Source organism: Corythoichthys intestinalis, chromosome 4 (assembly GCF_030265065.1).
Source record: "Corythoichthys intestinalis isolate RoL2023-P3 chromosome 4, ASM3026506v1, whole genome shotgun sequence".
NCBI classification, from domain to species: Eukaryota; Metazoa; Chordata; class Actinopteri; order Syngnathiformes; family Syngnathidae; genus Corythoichthys; species Corythoichthys intestinalis.
The window spans coordinates 33,543,786-33,567,142 of record NC_080398.1 but is presented as its reverse complement, the minus strand read 5'-3'; the positions used below and the strand labels follow the sequence as shown (position 1 = coordinate 33,567,142).

General features: G+C 40.2%; 1 protein-coding gene across 3 annotated transcripts in view; it reads right to left on the bottom strand.

The window, feature by feature from the left end:
* LOC130914260 (raftlin-like) overlaps nucleotides 1–23,357 on the bottom strand; it is a 228,887-nt gene that overhangs the window by 89,484 nt on the left and 116,046 nt on the right. For 2 of the 3 annotated variants that reach the window (XM_057833276.1, XM_057833277.1), the window contains exon 4: nucleotides 3,304–3,412. In XM_057833276.1, coding sequence (XP_057689259.1) covers nucleotides 3,304–3,412 — 109 coding nt within the window. Of the gene's footprint in view, nucleotides 1–3,303; nucleotides 3,413–11,328; nucleotides 11,665–23,357 lie in introns of those variants that run through there. The other variant, XM_057833278.1, reaches the window with a different exon arrangement.

Here is a 23,357-nt window from a genome sequence, read left to right as displayed (position 1 = left end):
AATGGCTCCAAGTGACTTTCCTGACTCGTTCAAGTCAATGATTGTTCAAGTCAATAATCACTCACAAGAAATTGCTAATTCGTGTTGCTGTATGTATATTTTTGACCCAGCAGATTTGATCACTTTTTCTGTTAACCCATACTAAAGTCATAAAAGAACCAAACTTCATGAATGTTTTTTGTGACAAAGAAGTATCTGTTCCAATCACTCTATCGAGAAAAATCAGAGTTGTAGAAATAACTGGAAACTCAAGAGAGCCATGACATTATGTTCTTCACAAGCGTATGTAAACTTTTGACCACAACTGTATATTTAACAGCCTAGTTACACAAGCTGACGTTATAGTATTTGTTTTACCATCACTAAAGAGACGAAACACGCTGGACTAAACTCTTGTGGAAACATTCATGACAGCGTTTACTTACCTTAAATTTTGTGTAAAGTGATGGATGATAGTCACGTAAATGTGTAATCATGATGAAGGTGTTGCCTGCACGTCGGCTGTACTTCTTCCTCTAAGCCGCGGCTGTCTGTTTCTTTTTGGTAGCCGAAATATTCCCATACTAGCGACTTAGTCTTTTTTGAGGGCGGGGGGGGAGCTCAAGTGTAGTTTTAACAGCGACAGCAGTGACACCGACAGAGAAACAACCGGAGGGGAAGGGGAGAGCACTGCCGCTCCAAGCCATTTGGGACATAAAAAATAGCTTATACTGTAGTACGGTATGATGTAGCTTATACTGTAGTACGGTATGATGTAAAATGGTAAATGGTGTTATACTTATATAGCGCTTTTCCACCTTTCAAGGCGCTCAAAGCGCTTTACACTATCTCACCATCTACCTACTGGTGACGCTTCATACCACGGTACACCTTGACACTGGTAACTGGCACATGCCCTTGTAAACCCTTGTGACCTGAATAACTCAGAGCACAATTGGAGTGAAATGGTATCATATTCTATCAAGTTAATGGTGAATCGTAACAAACTGTGTACATTTTATCACATCATAATTACAGTGAATTAGAGGTGTGACAAAATGTCGAAATGGTGATGTATCGTGATGCTTGTTATCACAAAAGGTTATCGATATGCTCCTGCCAATAATCAAGATGTCGTTTTAAAAAGATGTCAATTCATAAAAAAATAAATAAAAAGGAACCAACAAGTTGCTACCAAAATCTTCCACCATAATAGTGTCTCGGTTAACTGTTAGGCAGCATTGACGGTGCACGACGCCGAATCCATTTAGACCGGGAACGTTCGTTCATTCGAAACCAGAGCATTCACAGTCATTCTGTCCGATGTTCGGGGCAATTACAGGTCATTTCCTGTTGAGTTTGAGTCACTGCCTATTCATTTGGGTGATTCCCAGGTCACTTTCTATTCTGTAACTCAAAATAAACAGGAAGTAACCTGTAAAATACCCCAAAATCAACAGGATGTAACTGAAAATCAACAGGTGAATGACCTTAAATAGCCAAAAATTACCTCATTGCCTGGCATTGGCTGCCACTGACGGCCATAGACGTTCAAATGGATTGGACATCTCCTAGTGATAAACTCATTCCAATTCACAGCAGAAGCTTGTTTTTGTTTATTAGTTGTTTGTAGAATATTCTAGAATGATTTCCTGACCAATGTATCGATAATCGTTGTGTCGCCATATCGTCAGATCGTTATCGTGAGCTTTATATTGCAAATCGTATCATATCGTGAGGTACTAAAAGGTTCCCACTCCTACAGTGAATCATATTGTAACTTATGTGAATTGTAATTTGCTATCTTATTTTAAAGTGCATGTGACGCGAAAAAGCATGTTTATTTCATAATACACGCAGTATTTTATGCTCCTGAATGATATGGACTGCTTGGATGTGTGTGGAAGCGATCGCTATCGCTATATTTATTTAGTTTTTTTTAATCCCGCGGCATGAAAATGAGTGACTTCCGGCTTCGATCTTGCATTGAGGAGGAGGGCGCTGTGACGTGTACGGGTGAAGGCGTCCTCTTCACTAAACAGTCGTACTGTTGTGTATGAGGACCAAGGATTCAGCTGATTTTGCGGAGTAATACGTTTATTTTTCGCATCACGCAAGCCAAACTGCTGCTAAAAATCTTACTTTATGAGGGAGAGGCGTGTGCGCCTTTTTGGAGTTTCAAAAGGTTCCCATTCACCGTGGATATTGGCCAAGCCCTACTACTGTGGGACTATTGGACTTACGAGGAAGTGAGTAAACATCTTGTTTTGTATTATGTCAAATATTTCTAAAGCGATTACAAACTTTCTTTGAATAAACGACTACTTACATTTGATCATTGATAGGCATGTAAAAAGCTCTCCTCGTGCATATTAGGTGCACGTTAGTTGCACAACAACTGCAGCCGCCCTCCTCCGGGGAACGAAATGTAAATTGCTCTCCGCCGGGCGGTTTGCTGATCCGTGAAGACAATCGACAACCCAGTCGTCATGTCAAATAATCCGGGCTAGTTATGTGTGATTTTCCGCTTTGAAGACTTTGAAATATCACTCTGTTCGGGTTAGCATGTCGGCTAGCTGTCACGCCTCTTGGTTTGTTTACATTCTCCGAACCCGGGGAAGGGAAATGACATATGTCCGATTTAGGTGTCATAAAATATCGTTCGGGAGGTGCGACAGTAAAGGTGAAGTCGACAGTTTTGACCATTATGGAGTAATTTTGCCATGTCGTCCTGAATAAGTGCATTTTTATTATTTCATATTCCATTTAGCACAAGACTGTTATTTGTCATGACCATGCCATTTATTTAGCAATTGGGGAAAATCCTTGGATAAAAAGAATATCCTGTAAAAATACTGAAGTAAACAAACAGAAACAATGACATTATGCAGCTCTCTTGGTCGCGTTTTCCTCGTTGTGAATAGTTCCCCTTCGACGGGCTGACTGGTCCTTTTCAAGCCATTTATTTAGCTATTGGGGAAAAATACTTGGATAAAAAGAATATCCTTTAAAAATATTGGAGTAGAGAGACTGAAACAATGACATTTTGCGGCTCTTTTCGTTGCGTTTTCCTCGTTCTGAATAATTCCTCCTCAATGGGATGAATAGTACAACCGATGAGCCCAGTCTCCCGCTGACGTCATACACCTGTTGGGGACGCTAGAGCCCTATAATGGTAGGCGTGGCTAACCGACTAATTTCTCGTTATCTGCGCTTTGCTAAATTGTTGTATATAGTCGAATCGTCTCAAAATATGATTCTAATTCACATAATAATGCTATTTAAGACTTTTTTTTCTCATGTCGTATGCTCTTTAATGTTTACCTTCTTGACGTATCCCTGGATGAGTTCAGTGGTTGGCACTTGCTCTGCGGGCACACACTGCTCCAGCTGCAGCCTGCACGGCGGGCAGGGCGCCTGCCTCCTGTCCACCCTGCGGAAAGAGCAAAGCATTAGCTCCGCTCCGACTTTGATGCCCAGTTAATATAAAGATTATACAAAAAATAAAAAAACATTCTCTGCGGCCGTGTAAACACACGGCGCGTGTAAACACTTGCTGATGAGACGGGTGGCCTGCGGGAGGCGGCGACGACAATGAAACTTGGAGATACTCGCAGATGAAAGGCGATAGAAATTCCATGCAAATTTTCCCAAACAACAAACACACAAGTGTATTCAAGCAGGCTGTTTTCTATTTATAAGCAGTTTCCCCTCGCTTCTTCCACGCGGGCCCCCGCTGCTCATCCTGTTGACAAGAAACCCCGCGCGGCCTTTTCCTCACCGCATGCGTGCGTATGTTTCCGTGTGTATGTGCGTGACTAGAACGTAGTCACCTGACATGCGGCGGGACGCATTAGCGCTTCTGCTGTTCGACCTCGCGTGCGGATGAGCTGACGCTTCCTGACTTTTAACGCTTCACGCACACAACTGGATGCCACTCACTACAGCACAAGCACTTTTATCGTAGTAGAAACACCCTATGGAATCTGAGGCTTTTCTGTTTCTTAATAGAATTACTTAGTAAGGTAAGCGGGGTTGATTTGGATCGATATTCAAGTAAATCGTGCGAGAATTGGAACAAATCGTATCAATGGATCGTATTGGAATTGGTCATTTCATTAACTCTTAGATGCATAAGTGGGTCAAAAATGACCCGGTGAGGTTGTTGTTGTTTTTTTTTTTTTTTTTAAATATCTTCAGAATGAAAAATTGTTATCAATTCATATTCCAGGTATTCCTCAAAAAACATGTTTTTGATACAATGCCATTCAAATTTTGATGAACTTTTTATACATTTGAAGAAATTGCCATTTTTGTATTACTACCCTAAGCTTCCACAAGTGGGTCAAAAATGACGCACATGCATTTTCTATGGAATCCAATGGGAATCTTTTAAAGATGTCCGATCGGGTCCGATCACGTCATTTTCAAAGTATCAGGATCGGCAAAAAAATATCGGACATGCCTTTTTTATATATATATTAGGGCTGTCAAAATTATCGCGTTAACGAGCGGTAATTAATTTTTTTAAATTAATCCCATCAAAATATTTGACGCAATTAACGCACAAATGCCCCACAAACAGATTAAAATGAGAGCACAGTGAAAGGTGTACTTGTTGTGTTTTTCGGAGTTTTGCCGCCCTCTGCTGGCGCTTGGGTGCGACTGATTTTATAGGCTTTAGCACCCATGAGCATTGTGTAAGTATTGACATCAACAATGGCGGGCTACTAGTTTATTTTTTGATTGAAAATTTTACAAATTTTATTGAAACGAAAACATGACGAGGGGTTTTGATATAAAATTTCTATAACTTGTCTTTTAAGAACTACAAGTCTTTCTATCCATGGATCGCTTTAACAGAATGTTAATAATGGTAATGCCAGCTTGTTGATTTGTTATAATAAAGAAATACAGTACTTATGTACCGTATGTTGAATGTATATATCCATCTTGTGTCTTATCTTTCCATTCCAACAATAATTTACAGAAAAATATGGCATATTTTATAGATGGTTTGAATTGCGATTAATTGCGATTAATCACGATTAATTAATTTTTAAGCTGCAATTGACTCGATTAAAAATTTTAATCGTTTGACACCCCTAATATACAGAGGGGAGAACAAGTATTTGCTACACTGCCAATGGGTTTTCCCATTGCCAGTGTATCAAATACTTGTTCTCCCCACTGTATATATATATATATATATATATTTAAATCGTTTTCTAATTGTATATAACGTTACAGACAAAATGTCTTGCACTCAACCAAAGTAGTTGTGACTTAAAGTAGGGCTATCAGATTTATTGCGTTAATGGCGGTAATTATTTTTTCTTAATTAATCACGGTAAATAATTAACGCATGCGCTGCACGACCCACTCACGCACTATCCTGTTTAATCTATAAAGGCGCCGTTTTACAAATATATAGAGCAAAACGCAGCGTATAATGAGTAGATTGAATGTTGACAGCCTTTGGAGCCTTTTTTTATTTGGGTAAAGCCGTACATTCCCTCTCTCAGCAATTAAAATTAACGTGGGAGAAAATGTGGGGAAGAAAGGTAGTAGTTGATCATTTTCTTAACACCCTATGTTCTTTCCCAACGCAAAGAAGATATATGAATTGGTGCCCCTACGCACAGTCATGGTTGCACTTCCCATCATGCATTTGGGTTGAATGGCTGCAGTATCATTTACTGAAAGCTCAACAAATACACTAGATGGCAATATTTAGCCACAATATACAATATACAAAGTCACATTTATCCTTTTTATCCGTGGATCCCTCTCACAGAAAGAATGTTAATAATGTAAATGTCATCTTGAGGATTTATTGTCATAATAAACAAATACAGTACTTATGTACTGTATGTTGAATGCATATATTCGTCCGAGTTTTATTCATTTTTTTCTTAATGCATTGCCAAAATGTGTATGATCGGGGAAAATTATCGGGAATGATTGGAATTGAATCGGGAGCAAAAAAAAAAGCAATCGGATCGGGAAATATCGGGATCGGCAGATACTCAAACTAAAATGATTGGGATCGGATCGGGAGCAAAAAAACATGATCGGAACAACCCTAGAATCTTTCATTCTTATGAACTTTGGCTGTCAGGAATAAATTTACCGTGGACCACACAGACTAGGAATGTAAAAAGTGACATCTCTTAAGATTATTTTACACAGCAAGATCTGATACGTGTACTGTAAGTATTATGTCCATATAATATTTTATGTGTGTCTTTCGTGACTCTTTATTATTATTTATCAACAAATTAACCAACTTCATAACTAGCTAGATTCATACCGCAGGTCCTAATGCACAATTCTGATTTTTTGTCATATTTGTTTTTTTGGCGTACCTGTTCAGACTGCCTTTGTCCACTGAGCCTGTTCAAGTATCACACATGCGCTCTAATTCGCAGTCCAAGATGCGCTGAGCAAACTGGCCCGCATGAGAGAAAACAGAGCATTGTCAGGCTTATTCTCAACCCATTTTTTTTTTATGTCTGTTGTCAAGCCCGCTCCTTCCCCAAAAGCCGCGTTCAAGCTAGGCATTAAAGCTAATGCACAGCTGCACCGCTACCGTAGCACCCTGTCCCTCTCGCTCTTTGCTGATGTTAATTGCTGCCTGAATTCCAATTTGGGGGACTCGACAGTGGCCCGGATGGGATTTTAACCACATACGAAAGTGACCTGGATAGAATTTGAAAATTTTCCCGTTCAGCCGAGTCTGAAAAACACCAAAAAATCGGATTTGTTCTAGATTTACAGCTGAAATGGTCCTACAGATGTTGGATGATGGAGAGCCAGGGACGGGGTCGGACTCAAGTGTCCAAAATTTCTGATGATGAGGACCCAGACTATTGTCCAGGTGGCAGTGGCAGTTGTCCACCTGGAAATCCAACTGAAAAGGATAAATCTGACTCATAAGATTCCACCTATGTGTCCTCTGAAGAAGAAAGTGTCCAAATCATGGCCAACAGAATGAGTTGGTAGGGCTCTTACTAGAGAGAATTACCTCCGAACCAGGGCAGAACACAGAGCCACAATATCCTCAGAAATCGGTCAGTGCCTCCACAAGGGCTTAGCACGCTGTCACACCCAAAAAATGCATGGGAGCTCTTCATCTATTGCTGGTTTGTCTTTTTTTCCCCCCAAAAAATGTTAATTGAATCATAAAGATATTTCAATCATGAAATCATTCTTGTGTGGCCCTAAATATCATACGAATTAATATACAAGTGATTATTCTAAACCAAAATTGCACAAAAACACATTGGTTCTAATATGGGTCATTTTTGACCCACTTATGGAAAAGTGTAGGGTCCAGTAACTTGTGCATCTAAGGGTTAAAGGGTAGAATCTGAGTAAATCGGTATAGAAATTTGTAAGGGTGTAACGGTACATGTATTGAACCGTTTCGGTACGTGGTAGTCGGTTTGGAACAGACGCATACTGAACGAGTTTCTGACGTAATTTAACCCTTTTCGAGGCTGTGAGTCGATCGGGTTAATGTTTCTTAGTGTAGATTATATTTACTCCGTCTTCTCTACTATAATGAGGACCAACACGGTAGAACAGTATAAGAAACGTCAACGGCGCGACAACGTGGCCGCCGCGAGAACGCAGTGAAAAGCTGGCGTTAGAGTCAATCAGCCAATGCATGCCAGTCGCAGTGCGGCCGCGTGTTAGATGCGTCCCAGAAGCGGTTCAACGCAACGCACGCGAAAAGAACGGCAGAGTTTATTATTTGACGCGAGACACGGCCCTCCTGCGTCAATACTACTAGCGAGGATCGGGCCGGAAGTCACTCGTGTAATAATACAGAGGATCCGGTCGATTTTCAAACTAATATGAAATCGTAACCCACTTTTTGAGTCTATCAGATCTCTTGAGTGGTAGATCGGGGCGCAGTTGACTTGTCTTTGTTGATTTACTACTGTCTTCTCTGTTATAATAATAACAACACGGCCCCGTGTTCAATACAAAACCCTCCTACCACAACAAAACAAGTAGGAACTAATATTCACATAGGGACTAAAGTTACACAACATAAAATATCCAATATAAATGAATACTACATCACATTTGTAAAATATAAACACATAATAAAATAGCCCATTTAAATAAAATAAACTGAAATGAGCTAAAACACCTGTAATTAAATAATAAGAATTAGTGCTGCAATGATTAATCGGTTAACTCGAGTAATTGATTAGAAAAAAAATATTCAAATTAAATTTTGTTGCTTTGAGTATTCGTTTAATTAAAGTGGCATTGAACTGGTTTAATTTTATTAATTAGGGTGGATACACTGCCCTCTGGCCTGCCTCTTTGCATATGGATGAATCCAACTGCTCCCTGTTCAGAGCAACGTAAGCTATGTTTTTGTTTGAGCTAATGTTTTTTAATGCATTCATAATTTAGTTTATGGGTGTATTGAGCCATTTTTTGTGGGAATACGTGTTGATTTACTGCTGTCTTCTCTGCTATAATAATAACCAACACGGCCCCATGTTCGATACAAAACCCTCCTACCGCAACAAAACAATTAGGAACTAATATTCACATAGGAACTAAAGTTATACAACATAAAATACACGATATAAATGAATACTACATCACATTTGTAAAATATAAACACATAATAAAATAAATAATAGCCCACTTAAATAAAATAAATTGAAATGAGCACCTGCAATTAAATAATAAGCATTATACACACATCCTGCTTACACAATTAAATTTATTCATTTCTGTGTGGCGCTTTAACTTGAGAAAATCCACCAATAAAGCTTTAGAAAACTGTTCATAAGAAAAAGAAATGTTTCATTGAGGCATTTCACTTGTAAAATACATGTTAAAATCTTTGTCATTGGGATTGCTTTTCTCTTTAGCACAGGACTTCTTTCTTTCAGAAAGAAAGCTGACCAATATGCGGGGTCTGAAAGGCAAATTGTTGTTGGATTATCTTTAAATACTCGCTACTTTTTGAGCAGATTTCTAGCTTTGTATAGGCTAATGTTCCTATTGTTGAAAGGACAGAAGTGTGTAATAAACAACTCGCACATTTATATTTTGCATTTTGTTTTTTTTACTGTACCGAAAATGAACTGAACCGTGACCTCAAAACCGAGGTACGTACCGAACCGAGATTTTTGTGATTTAATTATTTGGCGCTAATACTCCGTGGTAGCATCACCGTGTTTTTTTCATGCACTTCACTCCAGTGATTTATCTACTCTGCTGGTGCTCACTTTAATGCTGAGCACCAGCTGAGAAAGTAAGAATTGTTTTGAATCATGTTGGAAAGGTGACGTCACAGTGTTCTGAATCTGGTTACATTCAGCGTTTACAGCATACAGCATTTGAACTCATTTTTTATTTTTGATGTATTATTGTTATTTATCTCTTTATTTGTACTTCAATAAAGAATTTAAGTGTTCCAAAATGTTTTTTGAATTAATAAGAAAAAAAAAAGTTGATGCCACTGTCAAAGTGTTACCGGTTAATATCTTTTGGTGTAAATATCCCATAATACTGTAAGGACAGCTGCGGCTCATAGTCCAGTGCTGATTATCTATGAACAAATGCTGTTTTCTTGCCAAAGTTGAAGGGTGGAGCTTATAGTCAAGTGCGCGTTATAGTGCGAAATTACGGTAATCGTTAAAAACCTTTGCTGACTAATCGGGAGAAAAATAGTCGTTTGGGACAGACCTAAATGGATGGAATAATTTTGTGTTGTGTCAAAATAGGACTGAATTACATCATGATCAGTGGGAATCATATCAATGTATTGTATAAGTGCTTGGAAATATGACAAAATATATCACCAAAGTGAAATGATGCTTCATCTGAAATTCCTTCTATCGTCACGATCGTGTTTTTGAAAAATATAATATGAAATTACACTGTATTCAACCACCAAGGCTACGTTCACACTATAGGGCGTGATGTCATGTCTAAAATTTTTGATAATTATGATTTTTTTTTGTGTAGCTGTTCATATTGCAAAAATAGAACCCATAGTGTGAAGGGAATGCTTTCTTGACGTCTCACGTATGTGCACTGCAACACGTCATCACGTCATGGGCAAAGAAAACGCAATTGACCTGTAGTCTGAATATAGCTTAATGTCCCGATACCAACAAACCAGGTGATAACTAGGCGAAATGCAAAGTCCAAACACTTTACAATTAGAAAAAGCACGAACCCCAATTGCAAACGCTTTGCAAAAAAAAAAAAAAGCACGAATGCAAACTGCCACAACACGATGCCCAATTCCTAGAGCGCGATCACAAATTGGCAAAAGCACGAGCCCCAATTGCCACAACACGGCAGCAAATGTCTCGCAGCACGAATGCAAATTGCCACAACACAATCCCCCATTCCTAAAGCGCGATTGCAAATTGGCAAAAGCACGAACGCCAATCGCCACAACACGAGACCAAATGGCTCGCAGCACAACCGCAAAAGGCTCGCAAGACAACTGCAAAGACGATGACCCAGAAGTTTAAAAAAAATAAAAATAAATAAATAAAGACGTCACTTTGTTTGTATATTGCTATATGTGCTTTGTGACCATCTCTACGGGCCTCCGTAAAGTTGCCCCCCCCGATCAGACGCAAATTTATTAGGGCTGTCAAACGATTAAAATTTTTAATCGAGTTAATTACAGCTTAAAAATTAATTAATCGTAATTAATCGCAATTCAAACCATCTCTAAAATATGCCATATTTTTCTGTAAATTATTGTTGGAATGGAAAGATAAGACAAGATAGATATATACATTCAACATACGGTACATGAGGACTGTATTTGTTTATTATAACAATAAATCAAGATGGCATTAACATTATTGACATTCTGTTAAAGGGATCCATGTTATAGAAATGTTATATTAAAACGCCTCTTGATGTTTTCGTTTTAATAAAATTTGTAAAATTTTCAATCAAAAAACAAACTAGTAGCCCTATTCTGTCCTCAATGTGTGTGAGTACACAAATTGACAGATAGCGAACATAAGTTCCAAAAAGAAATTAGACGGTGTGGCAAAGTTGCATGGGCTTTACTGAAGTCATCTCTTTTTGACAGGAGCACGTTTCTTGTATTTTTGTAAAACTGAAAATAACAAGGCAATGTGTCAATAACTTGCATAAATCACAAAATAACATAAAATGTATACACACGTGTCCATTTGAGCAGTAGCACTAGCCAATTAGCTCACAAGCATCTAACAATGTAACTGCATTTCACCATATATGTGAACAAACTCAAATACACATCATCAATAACTATCTAATGCTCATGAATATAAACAAAGGAGGAATATAACTCACAAGCGATGCATGTATTAGACACAAACAGTGTGATGGGGCTATGAGAACTGCCACTGAATACTGGATGCGGACGTTAGCTGGTCTGAATAGCACTGTCTATTAGTGTGAGTTCGCGTCGACATATAATCACGTCAGAAAAGCGCGCCGAAACCCAAATAATCAGCTGCACTGAATCGCCAGCAGAGGGCGACATTACGCCACATAACATATGCAAGTCACACCCAAGCGCCAGCAGAGGGCGGAAAAACTCCATAAAACACAATTAACAAGTTGGCCTTTCACTGTACTGACATTTAAATCTGTCTGAGCGGGCCTAGTGCGTTAATTGCGTCAAATATTTTAACGTGATTAATTTAAAAAATTAATTAACGCCCGTTAACGCGATAATTTTGACAGCCCTAAAATTTATATAAAAATGATGTTAATCGTTTGTGCTGCAACGGTTTTGTAGATACATTATTATGCTTTTATTGAGATATTAATTTCGAGTGGGGACGTCACTCGTAGCTTTTTCTTAGCTTAGCTCCCGCAGCTAACAACTAGCACGAACGGAGCACAAAAAACTTTTGGTCCATTTTGCGGTAAATTGGGGGGCTTGAGATATTAATGTCGAGTGATGACATCCCCCTAAGCCCCTCATTTACTGCAAAATGGTTCCGAATTGGTGCCATTCGTTTGTGCTAGTTGTTAAGACACCCCTCTGTTATTGAGAGAGTTGGTACGCTCCATTAGCTGCGGGAGCTAAGCTAAGAAAAAGCTACGAGTGACGTCCCCACTCGAAATTAATATCTCAATAAAAAGCATAATACTGTATCTACAAAACCGTTGCAGCACAAGCGATTAACATCATTTTTATATAAATTTGCGTCTGACGGGTGGGGGGGTGCAACTTTACGGAGGCTCGTAGAGATGGTCACAAAGCACATATAGCAATATACAAAGTGACGTCCTTTTATTATTTTTTTTTAACTTCTGGGTCATCGTCTTTGCAATTGTCTTGCGAGCCTTTTGTGGTCGTGCTGCGAGCCATTTGCTGTCGTGTTGTGGCAATTGGCGTTCGTGCTTTTGCCAATTTGCAATCGCGCTATAGGAATTGGGGATTGTGTTGTGGCAATTTGCATTCGTGCTGCAAGCCATTTGCTGCCGTGTTGTGGCAATTGGGGTTCGTGCTTTTGCCAATTTGCAATCGCGCTTTAGGAATCGAAGATCGTGTTGTGGCAGTTTGCATTTGTGCTTTTTTTCTTTTGCAAAGTGTTTGCAATTGGGGTTCGTGCTTTTTCTATTTGCAAAGTGTTTGGACTTTGCATTTCGCCTGACACCTCTCGGCCACCGTAGATAACTCACCACACAACACAAACATATGGTGCAGAACTAAAACCATGGTTGCCGTTGACAGTTATCAACATCCAATCCATCCTAACTAGGATGGGCTGGCAGAAAAAGAAAATAGATTAGGCTTCATGCTGACTTGCCAGATGTGAAAATCATGTTTCAGATACAACACCACCAATAAACTTTCTCTGCATGCATTCACAGCTTACAACAAGGCGCTCTGAATCGTCTACTCCCCTTTTGACTCAGTTTATTCTCCTAAATTCTTGTTGCTGAATTGTCAGATGCGGTTTCAACTTTTTTCCATCTAAATCAAATTACGTTGCATTAGAGCTCTCGATGCCCAGATTGTCTCCGGGGAAACGTTTTCACGACTCTCTGCGCACGAGTAACAAAATGAACCCCCGCCCCTTCCCACCAATCCAGTAGCTTGCTCATGCTAAAAGCTTTTTATTTCTTCTTCTTCTTTGCACAGTAACACGAAAACAGCTTGTAAAAAGCTCCATAATGCGAGTGCGTGTGTACGGAGAGAAATCACTCCCTGGATGCTCGCAAACGGCGCGCGAGGATGTAAAAATAGATTAAATGGAATGTGTGATTCATACATTTTTGTTCCTATTAGTCTTTGATTTTACCGACTCAAAAAAAAAAGGTTTGTTTTTTTGTACGATACATAGAATGACAGTTTGAAAGAAAAGAATTGTTGGACTCCTGCAACACCTTCACTGTTAACACGGTTACCATGACGACACAGCCACAATGTTTTTCTGACCAGACTGGCCAAGGTTTATTTTTCCAATGCAATTTTTGTATTCAAAATGTAAAATAGTTCCAATGTCAAACATTTATTGGTCAAATGAAAGGATGAAGGCCGAAATCATACAGTTTTTGTATAGTATTTTGAATATGTCATTCCGATTATGATGAACTACAATTCGATTCTATTCATTAACTAATTATGTCAATTTGAATTGACTTAAGTTGTCCCAATCACATATTTTTGCACCTAAATTCGAGTCGACAACCGATCCCGTACCTTTGCAATTTAATAATGACATCTTTTTACAAAATTATATATTTTTGTTCTTTTGACAATATCCTTGCCCAGCTTTATAATGTTGTTGCTTTTTAACATTGAATAAAATCATCCTAAAAACACAAGCTTATTCCACCCGATTCCAATCTTATAAAAATGATGTGCTCATGACCGATTTTCGATCATATGATCGGATCAGGGACATCGCTTAATGTTTGTGGCTCGTGTGCCTCTTAACTCATTCACTGCCATTGGCAACCATAAACGTTACATGTTGAGATGTGACTGAAAATTCAGCGCCGAAAACTAGCGGCAAAAAATAGCTAACAATTCCACTATCGGTTTTCGGTTAAGATGTTTGGAAGACCGAAAGTTTACCACCGAATAGTGTCGGCCAAGAGTTTCCAATACAGTGATGCCTCGCTACTTCGCGCTTCAAACTTTGCGCCCTCATTCCATCGCGGATTTTTTTTCCAATTAAAAAAATGTTTTTCTTTTATATACAGGTAGTCCCTGGGTTACAAGTTCTGTTCCTACGCTGGCTATGTAACCCGAATTTCCACGTAAATCAGAATTAACCCTTCGTGTACCTCTAAATACCCCTCAAATCTAAAAATACCTATCCAAAAACATGAATTATACGTCATTGTACTGTGTTCGCCAAGATGTTGGAGCAAAGTCCTAGCGAGACAGCGAGCTAAGCTCTGAAATTATATTGTGTGGTTTGCTGACTTTATTCAGTTGCTCACGACATCAACACTTGGGTAATGAAACAAAAATAAAATAAAATAAAATTCATCTTCTATAACAACTAGGGCTGTCAAAATTAACGCGTTAACGGGCGGTAATTAATTTATAAATTAATCATGTTAAAATATTTAACGCATGCGCGGAACGACCCACTCAAGCATTGCCGCGAACAGACTACAATGGCGCCGTTTGAAGTATATTGAGAGCTAAGGGCAGAGACAAGCATGTGGAGTGGACACAGGTGTTACGGGGGCCGCTGTTATTTTCAGTGTGACCGGCATTGTCAGATTGAGCAGTGAGGAAGAAAGTGGTCGAGCGAGAGAGGGAGCGAGAGAGTAGAGAAAGTGAGCAGTTAGCGCAGGCTCAAGTGCTGCGTCCCCCACATGCTTTTGTTTTGTTATTAAAGTACCCACAAAAAGCCATCCAATGCCTCTCGGTGTTTATATGTACAGCGCCGTCTTCCTCAGGAGGAAATCGGACGAACCGAGCCAACCGACGACAATGAGCCAACATGAATCGCCGGTCCATAGCACTGTAGCACCACTCCCCCATACAACTAAAGACGCACACTCAGACATGGTACATACATCAGATGGCCACAAACTGTACAATAACACAATCAACAATCTGGGTTTACAATAACTCAGCGTCCAGTCAAGCAGCTCGATTAATTTCAGCGCGTACAAGGTTATGGCTTTGTCATGCCCCTGACATTTTAGCATCTGTTTGCTGTGGGAACATTTTGTTGTGGCTATGTGTGTGGCATAATTGCAACACCCCCTGCCCCCTTAGATGCCCTATTCATTTGTGGCATGTTATATCCGTGCAAATTAAAGTCAGAGCCTTTGTTATCTTTAGTAGATAATCCTTAATGTGTTCAAAATTCTTGTAGAGACTCCTGCCGTTGATAAGTTTCAGCTTACCGTCCACATCCGTTGTTATACTGGTCCGCTGTGTAGTATTTACAGTTATCCAGCTATTGTAGAAGTTGTGGTCCAAAGTGTGGTTTCAGATGTCATCATTAATTTTCGTCAGCTGGTCAAGACTCTTGATAGCTTTAATCTTCATATCTTGCATCTTGACAAGGATCCTGCAATCCGAGACCCAGGTGTTGGCTATTTTCCCAGCTTTCTTGAGTTGACGTCTTTTTCTTGCAATTTCAGCATTTCAGCAAGTCAAGTTGTCTTTCAAAAAAATCTTCGAACCTTTCAGGTGGCGGCGCTGGTTAAGCAGGGCAGTCTTGGTCTTGTAGTCTGCCAGCTTCATGAGCACCGTCGCTGGTACTCTCCCCCCAGATGGGAGCAGAAAGCAGCGACGGGTGTCCAGCGGTTCCATGTTTGTTCCATACTCTTTCAGCTTAGCAATTGCCAGTTGCGCCACTGTGTCACCTGGGCTAGGCGTCAGTTGTAATCCAGAAATGATGAGCTCATTTGCGCGTCGGCACTGGTCGAGATTGTCAGCCAAAATTTCCAGCCTCTTGATGCGAACCTCTCTCTCTTAGACCGCCTGCTTGAGTTTCTCGTTTTCAGCGCGCATTAACTGGAGCTCTCTGACGATTTCTTGATTCTGGTTATGAATCAAGCCAGTCAAAGAGACCTCCAATGTCTTTATGGAGGATTTTATTTCATCCAAGTCTCCAGGTTTCAAATTCTTTGGAGCCATACTGGGAGTCGAGCTTGCTGGCCCTGAGCACTTATCAGTTGAGATAAGTTGCTCTTGGGAGCTCAGAGGAGTGCGTCTGTTCACAGAATGAGCTGAATCAATGATGATTCGTAAAGTATTTACGAAAGTATTTAAAGTATATAAAAAATACTTTACATAAATTTTAAAAACCTTATCTTTTTCACCCGATTCCTATCTTTCAAAAATGACAGGGACAGCCCTAATAACAGTTAAAAAATGACAATACTTAATTTTGTTGGTGTTTCTTGATCATAGTTCGATTTTTTTTTTTTTTTGCATTTTGAAATGAGGGACAAACAAATAGAGTACATACAGTAGATGTTCACAGGGATACACACACTTAGAAGAATTTTCAGGCATGTTCTTCCGTCTAAAGAATAACAAAATACTGTACAACCTTGAGGTCAACTCAGTGGGCAAGTGGTTCGCACATTTTTTCTTACAGTTCTAAGGTCGAGGGCTCGAATCTACGCGCCGACCTTTCAGTGGTGAGTTGCACGTTCACGCAGTGCTTGTTTTTTCTAGGTACTTCTGCCCCCCCCCCACCCCCCACCTTCCAAAACATGTTTTGGTACACTGAAGACTAACTGTCCATCATTTGTCCCCAGGGATTGCAAGAAGGTAGAGGAATTAAGTCTTGAGAGAGGAGAAGGGAGTGACTGAGTCATGGGATTGCAGTGGATGAGCAACTGAGCGTGGAGGACAAAATAAGGGAGTGGGGGGAGCACAGAAAAGGGGGTGACAGAGTCGGGATGTGGTGAGCCAGACGAGAGCGAGGGAGTGAAAAGGAGACATAAAGAAATAGAAAACAGAAGTGTTTGTGTATGCGTCCCCGGAGGGGGCGTCGTTGTTAAAAATGGCAGCGCGTCACCTGCGGCGTGAACTCGCCGTCTTCACGCATCACAAGCTCCGCCTGCTTAGGCGTCTGACGAACATCCGGCGGCCAGCGACGGGAACCTCCTGCTGGGTGAACGCACCTGATGACTCCCCTCTCTCTCACAGGGGGGTCCGTAAGAAGTGTGAACAACATTCATGTTGCATTAAAGTGACTGATGATGATGCTGTTTGGTTGCACGTGGAGGAACACTATTGAGAAGCCGACGTGGGCCTGGTTTTAACTCAATGACTCCCTACATCCATGGCCACCATTCATCGCTATGACAACACAGCGAATATTTCTTCATATTTTCAACTGTTTGTGAGTCATTTCATGCTGGCCGCTCATCTCTATTGCTCTTTAGCGGGGACCTCATTACCCCCACTAGTCCCCTATTTCGTCTTCATCTTCCACAATCAGCCAGTAATGATGAATTTCCAATCAGCCACCAGCCCGCTCAACTGTAACCTCGCCACATTTCGCGTTAATGGAAGGTTTGGGGATTTGACAGTTGACATTTTCTGTTTTCCTGATGCTTAGGAGACCGGGGGTGGGAAGCGACAAATTGCCCCTCATGTCAGTCAAGTGAGAGTAGGACTGTGTTGTCTTGTTGTGGAGGTCTGAGTTGAAGATGTCGCAATGACATGACCATGTTTTCGTTTCACGTTATGTTGTTTGTTGCATTTTAGGTCACTTTTTTTCTATAATTTGAAAGGTTTTGAACTCACGCAAGATCTGGTTAGGCTTTAAAGTAAGGTGATGGGGGAAATATTACATTATACCTTTGTGATGTATGATTGCGTCTGTGACATAGATATACATATATTGTCTTTCACCTTGTTCCCATAGTTAGGAGACGCGCTTGAGTAGGGAATCTCACGAGATAACTTGTTTTGCACCATAGTATGCGCCTGAGTTCCATAGCTAGGAGGGAATCTCACGAGATAATTTGTTTTGCACCCATAATATTTACCATTTGTTGCATCTGTTGCAGCACAGCTCATTTGACCCATGTGAAAAGTCCTTTTTCAAGGGGGCTGAACCAAATGTAGCTTTAATGTTTGTCATTGGACGGGGCCGCACCGCTCGGGGGCGTAAGTTGGCCTCTCCGCCTCCGAGGGGTGCGTCCTTAGAAAAGTGGACGTTTCCGGGCGACCCGTGAAGTCCACTGGTGGATTAAGCGTACGGATCGCCCAGCTTTGTCCTTTTAGCTTTACTGGAATGTTGCTGGCTTCCCACTCATTTGTCACGGTAAGCGATTTTCATTGCTAAGGGACAACTAGTTGTGCTGTAACGATAACGCGGGGATTCTGGGATTGACAAACTCAAATCTAGCGTCACGTTACCATTGTTTTTGCTTGATTTTGATACTTGTTGCTTGCTCTTGTGGGATTGTAATCAATTGGATTGTAAGCAAAAGTGTGCCTGTTACTGATTCACCGTGTACCTGGAAATTTCGGAAAACATAAGGTTTCTTGGTGCCTTCCTGAATAATGAACTGTCCTGGCAATACAGCACAGTTCAGATGTACACGTGTCATGACGTGTGTTGTTTTGCTCAACGCGTGTTGGGCTGCGAATTAGTGCGCATGCATAATACTTGAACGGGCTCAATGGACAAAAGCAGTCTGAATGGGCAAGCCAAAAATATATGACAGATATGACAAAAAATCGGAATTGTGCATTAAGACCTGCAGTATGAACGTAGCTTTAGTTGTTCTTTGTATACTCGTGTAATTTTCTGGCATGCTCACTTACTTGTACTTTGTTATACTTATGTTATTTTTAGCGTGCTCCCTTGGTTCTTTTTGTAAATAAATTCTACACAAACTTCTCGTCTGTGTTGGACCCATATTTAACAGCGCTCCGTTTCATTAGATTCAGAATGAACTATAAACAGAGCCGCTGGAAGTCACTCACAGCAGGGGGTGGTGAGGATCGTTTTTATTTTTTCCCATCCAAAAACAGCCATTTCGGTCCAAATTTGTCATGGTCACGCGTTTTCTCTATATAAGGTGTGTATGTGTGTGTACACACGCATGCTGGGTAGTTTACGTACTACTACGAGGCTACTACAAAGACGGCGTTCTATTTCACCTACAGTGTGTGTTGGAGATTTTGTATTGGAAATAAAAACGCCTGTGTATTATAATGCAGTTCCCAGCAGCTAGATGGCGCAATGACACACAAACACATTTGAAAACTAAAAGGTCCAATAAGCCTCGGTTTAACGCCCCCTTTTCACAAATAGCGCCTTATTCAACGTGAAGCAAAGCGTCAGCTGGTGACCGTGTTATTAAAATAGGACTGTCAAATGATTTTTAATTGAGTTAACCTCAGCTTAAAAATTAATTACTCGTAATGAATCACAATTCAAACCATCTCTAAAATATGCCATATTTGTCTGTAAATTATTGTTGGAATGGAAAAATAAGACAAGACGGATATATACATTCAACATACTGTACATAAGTACTGTATTTGTTTATTATAACAATAAATCAAGAAGATGGCATTAACATTATTAACTTTCTTTGTGTTAAGGGATCCACAGATACAAAGACTTGTAGTTCTTAAAAGATAAATGTGAGTACAAGTTATAGTAATTTTATATTAAAACCCCTCTTAATGTTTTCGTTTTGATAAAATTTGTAAAATTTTTAATCAAAAAACAACCTAATAGCTCGCCATTGTTGACGTCGCCGAGCGGGACGTCACATGGGCTCCCTGCCGTTCTTTCACAGTGTCTTTAACTAGGTAAGGTAGTCATTGAAATACACCACAAGGTGTCAATGGCGAGTCTTACATTAATGATCTAGCCAACGAGTGCGTTTTGCCCTTCCACTGACGCTGTAGTTGTCAGGTTCATTGTACCTTTATTCATTTGAGTGTTGACTTCACAATGTACGAGACCTCTGATAGTTTGTATATTGTGACTAAACATTGCCATCTAGTGTATTTGTTGAGCTAAACGAAATGTTTGAAGAGAGTTTTACCAAAGTCTGAGTAAGTTTTATGTGTATTTTGCATAGCTATTTGATTGGGAATGCCAGTTCTCTTTGCATTGAGCGCTTTTCTTTTTGTGAACATTATTTTTTTGAGAGATAGGAATGTTATTTTTGTTGTGCTTTCACTAAATGGTACTGTAGCGACTTAACTGTTACGCCCAAATGCATGATGGAAAGTTGGGCAACAATGACTGTCAGTGGTGGCTGCAAATGGTATATGTTCTGCGTTGTGCTCAATGAAGCGAGTTAAGAAAAAGGTAATCTCCTGTCATTCCTTCCCACGTCGCTCGCCACAATAGTTATGTTTGTTGGGAATGAGTTGCCACAGCTTATGCCAATGAATGGTGCGGTCCAATGAAAGCCTGTGTCCACTGCTTTTCTCTGCCTGTTAGCTCTCAATGTGAAAAAAAAAACAGCGTCATTGTAATCTGTTTGAGACAATGCATCATTTTGTGCATACGTTAAATGTGTCAAATATTTGAACGTGATTAATTAAAAAAATTAATTACCGCCCGTTAACACGATAAATTTGACAGCACTATATCAAAATGGAACTTTTTCAACATATATATTTAATCCCCAAAGTTAAATACACTATTGCTTAAATATGTTTTATTTATTTAATTACCCCCCCCCCCCAAAAAAAAAAAAAAAACCCTGCAAAATGTTTTTTCTCCCAAACACCAAGGGGTGCTACAACACCCTCAGCTCCCAACTTTCCTTGCCACTGACTATAAGTGTGAAATTAAATACACCCAAGTCATAATTTCATGGCTGAAACCATTTTGTCAGAAAAGGTAGTCTAGTCTAACAGGTCTAACAGCCTATTCTAACAGTACATACACGTACTGCTGATAACCCTACAAAGACAGCACATAATTAGCTTATCAAGTGACTGCTCGTCTCACATGTTTGTTTCTTTACAAGCGAAGATTATTTTCTCCGGAAAAACTGCAGACATCTGAGACGACATCCCACTTGTAAGCGACGTCTTATTTTATTCACGACTTCTGATGAATCTTTAACCTGTTTTTCCCCATCAACTTCCTCATGAGGACAGAGTTATTACCTCTTCTATCCTTGTGAAAATATATTTAAAGAGTTCTCAACAAGAGGGATCATTCAGTCGTGCCTTCTTGGAAAATTACAAAATGTCATTTTTCTTCGAATTGACACAAAAATATTGATGGACATAATCAGTGTTGTTTTTGGCAGCCATTTTAATTTTCGTCTTGGTCTTAAGGCCAAGTTATGCTACTGCGGTAGACCTGCTGCGTCAAGGCAGACCCGATTTACGACCCTCCGCCGTAGCCTGACTTTGCGTCGCGTCAACGTGTGTGACGTGGTGGAAATGGACTGTGATTGGTCCGCTCAGACTGTTGTTTCCGGTTCAGCGTGAAATCACCGCCATTGTCAAACATTATTTTGCTACACGCAAAAATGGACCAATCCGACGAGAGTATCAACGAAGAGCAAGTACGATAACTTCTACAATGTCTCGGCAAGACATTATGAAGATTGCCAAATGGCAAGCAATTCGTGGGAAGAGATTGCTGGAAATACGGGGCTGGAGGTCAGCCAGTGATTGAATAAAAAAATGGAAAAACCACCGAGACAAGTATGTGTGTTCGGAATCGAATGGCCACATGAAGTGGTGACCCAGTCGGCCAAAAACTGCCAGCTTTTTATCACTTTGTCGTTTTTTGGTTGGTGCACTTCATCATTTATTGTGTACATATGTTTGATGTGAGTGTGACTTATTTACGTGTCACATATCAAGTAAATGAAGAATAAAGCACAGGTTTGGTGTCAAAAGAGTTGTTTTGATGTTTAATTTTCAACTAGACAGTTCACACACTTGATACATCATCACTGATTGAGAGTGCCTTGCTGCTTTTATGATAACCTGTTTACCATCAAGGCTTACAATGCAGTTCCATAGCCGCCAGAAATCTGCTATGGCTTCCCACTGGCTGGTTGTAGGACATGGCAAAAAAATCGGATTGGAGGGCTGCCCACAATTCTTTGCAGACCTTGGACAAAACGCTGGACACAGTGCTCGATGCCAGTTTGAAGCAAGCCGCCACAGCTTGCTGGTTTCCACCCGGGGCTAGAATTTGAAATGTGACGGTGTAGGTTCACTATCCTCTTCCCCTCACTATCCACTCGCTCTCGCTATATAAGCTATATAATTGGCCGAGGAAATGCTGTCCCGTGAAATGCCTGTTGAAAAATGTTCCCGTTGTTACTTCTTACGTTCGCTTAAAAGTGCCCATTTAAAAAGGAAAAGCGATGGATGATACTCCACGCAGAGCGTATTATTAACAAATGTTAAAGTTGTATAAACATATAGCGAAAATAAGGAACGTCCCTGACAAGCGCAGGCCCCCGCGAGTGGATAGTGAGGGGAATAGGATAGTGCACCTACAACGGAATCAACAGTACGACAGAACACCTCCGAAACAGTCTTCTGTGTCGCCTGTGCCTCAATATTTGTATGATCAACATTTGTTGTTCAATTTTGATGAGCTGAACATCCACATTCAAACGTTTTCTCTCCATTAGCATTTTAGCATAGCAGTGTAACGGCAGAAAACGAAGTCGTCCGGAGTCCCCCAAAATCCTACAAACGCAACGCCACACCCCTCTAGTGGCTTGGCGGAGAATTATAGAGCAACGCCACAGAACTATTGAATGCTCATTGACGCCGTAGTCGCTTCGCCATCACCACAACGCAGTAGCATAACTCAGGCTTTAGTCTTTTGGACGAAAATACTTATTAGTCTTAGTCATATTTTAGTCAATTCATAATGTGTTCGTCTTCGTCTAGTTTTAGTCAACGAAAATTCAGACAAATTTCGTCTAGTTTTAGTCGACAATTCTCAAAATGTTTTTGTCTATAAACTGGTTTCCAACAATTTTGAATGAACATGACAGACGAGCACATAACTGTAGAGTCTACAAGGACATAACCATTTTCATGATGATAATACACACTCTGCTTGAAAACAACACATTATTTGCAATGAAATAAACTCACCTGGACGTTATAAACTGTATGTAAAATGTTTTCCAAGAGTTTTAGAAGACACCGAGTCACCGCGTTAAATGCTAATGCTAGTGCGGATGCTATGCTAACGTGAGCGCTATGCTAACTAGAGATGTCCCGATCCGATATTTGGATCGGATCGGACGCCGATATGGGCAAAAAAAAATGCGCATCGGTATCGGATCGGCCAACACGGAAAAATTCCGATCAAGACTTCCGATCCAGTTTTTTTTTTTTTTAAGTCCGGTCTGGGTTTTCCTGCACACCGATTTACATAATCCATTCCAGTTTTTGC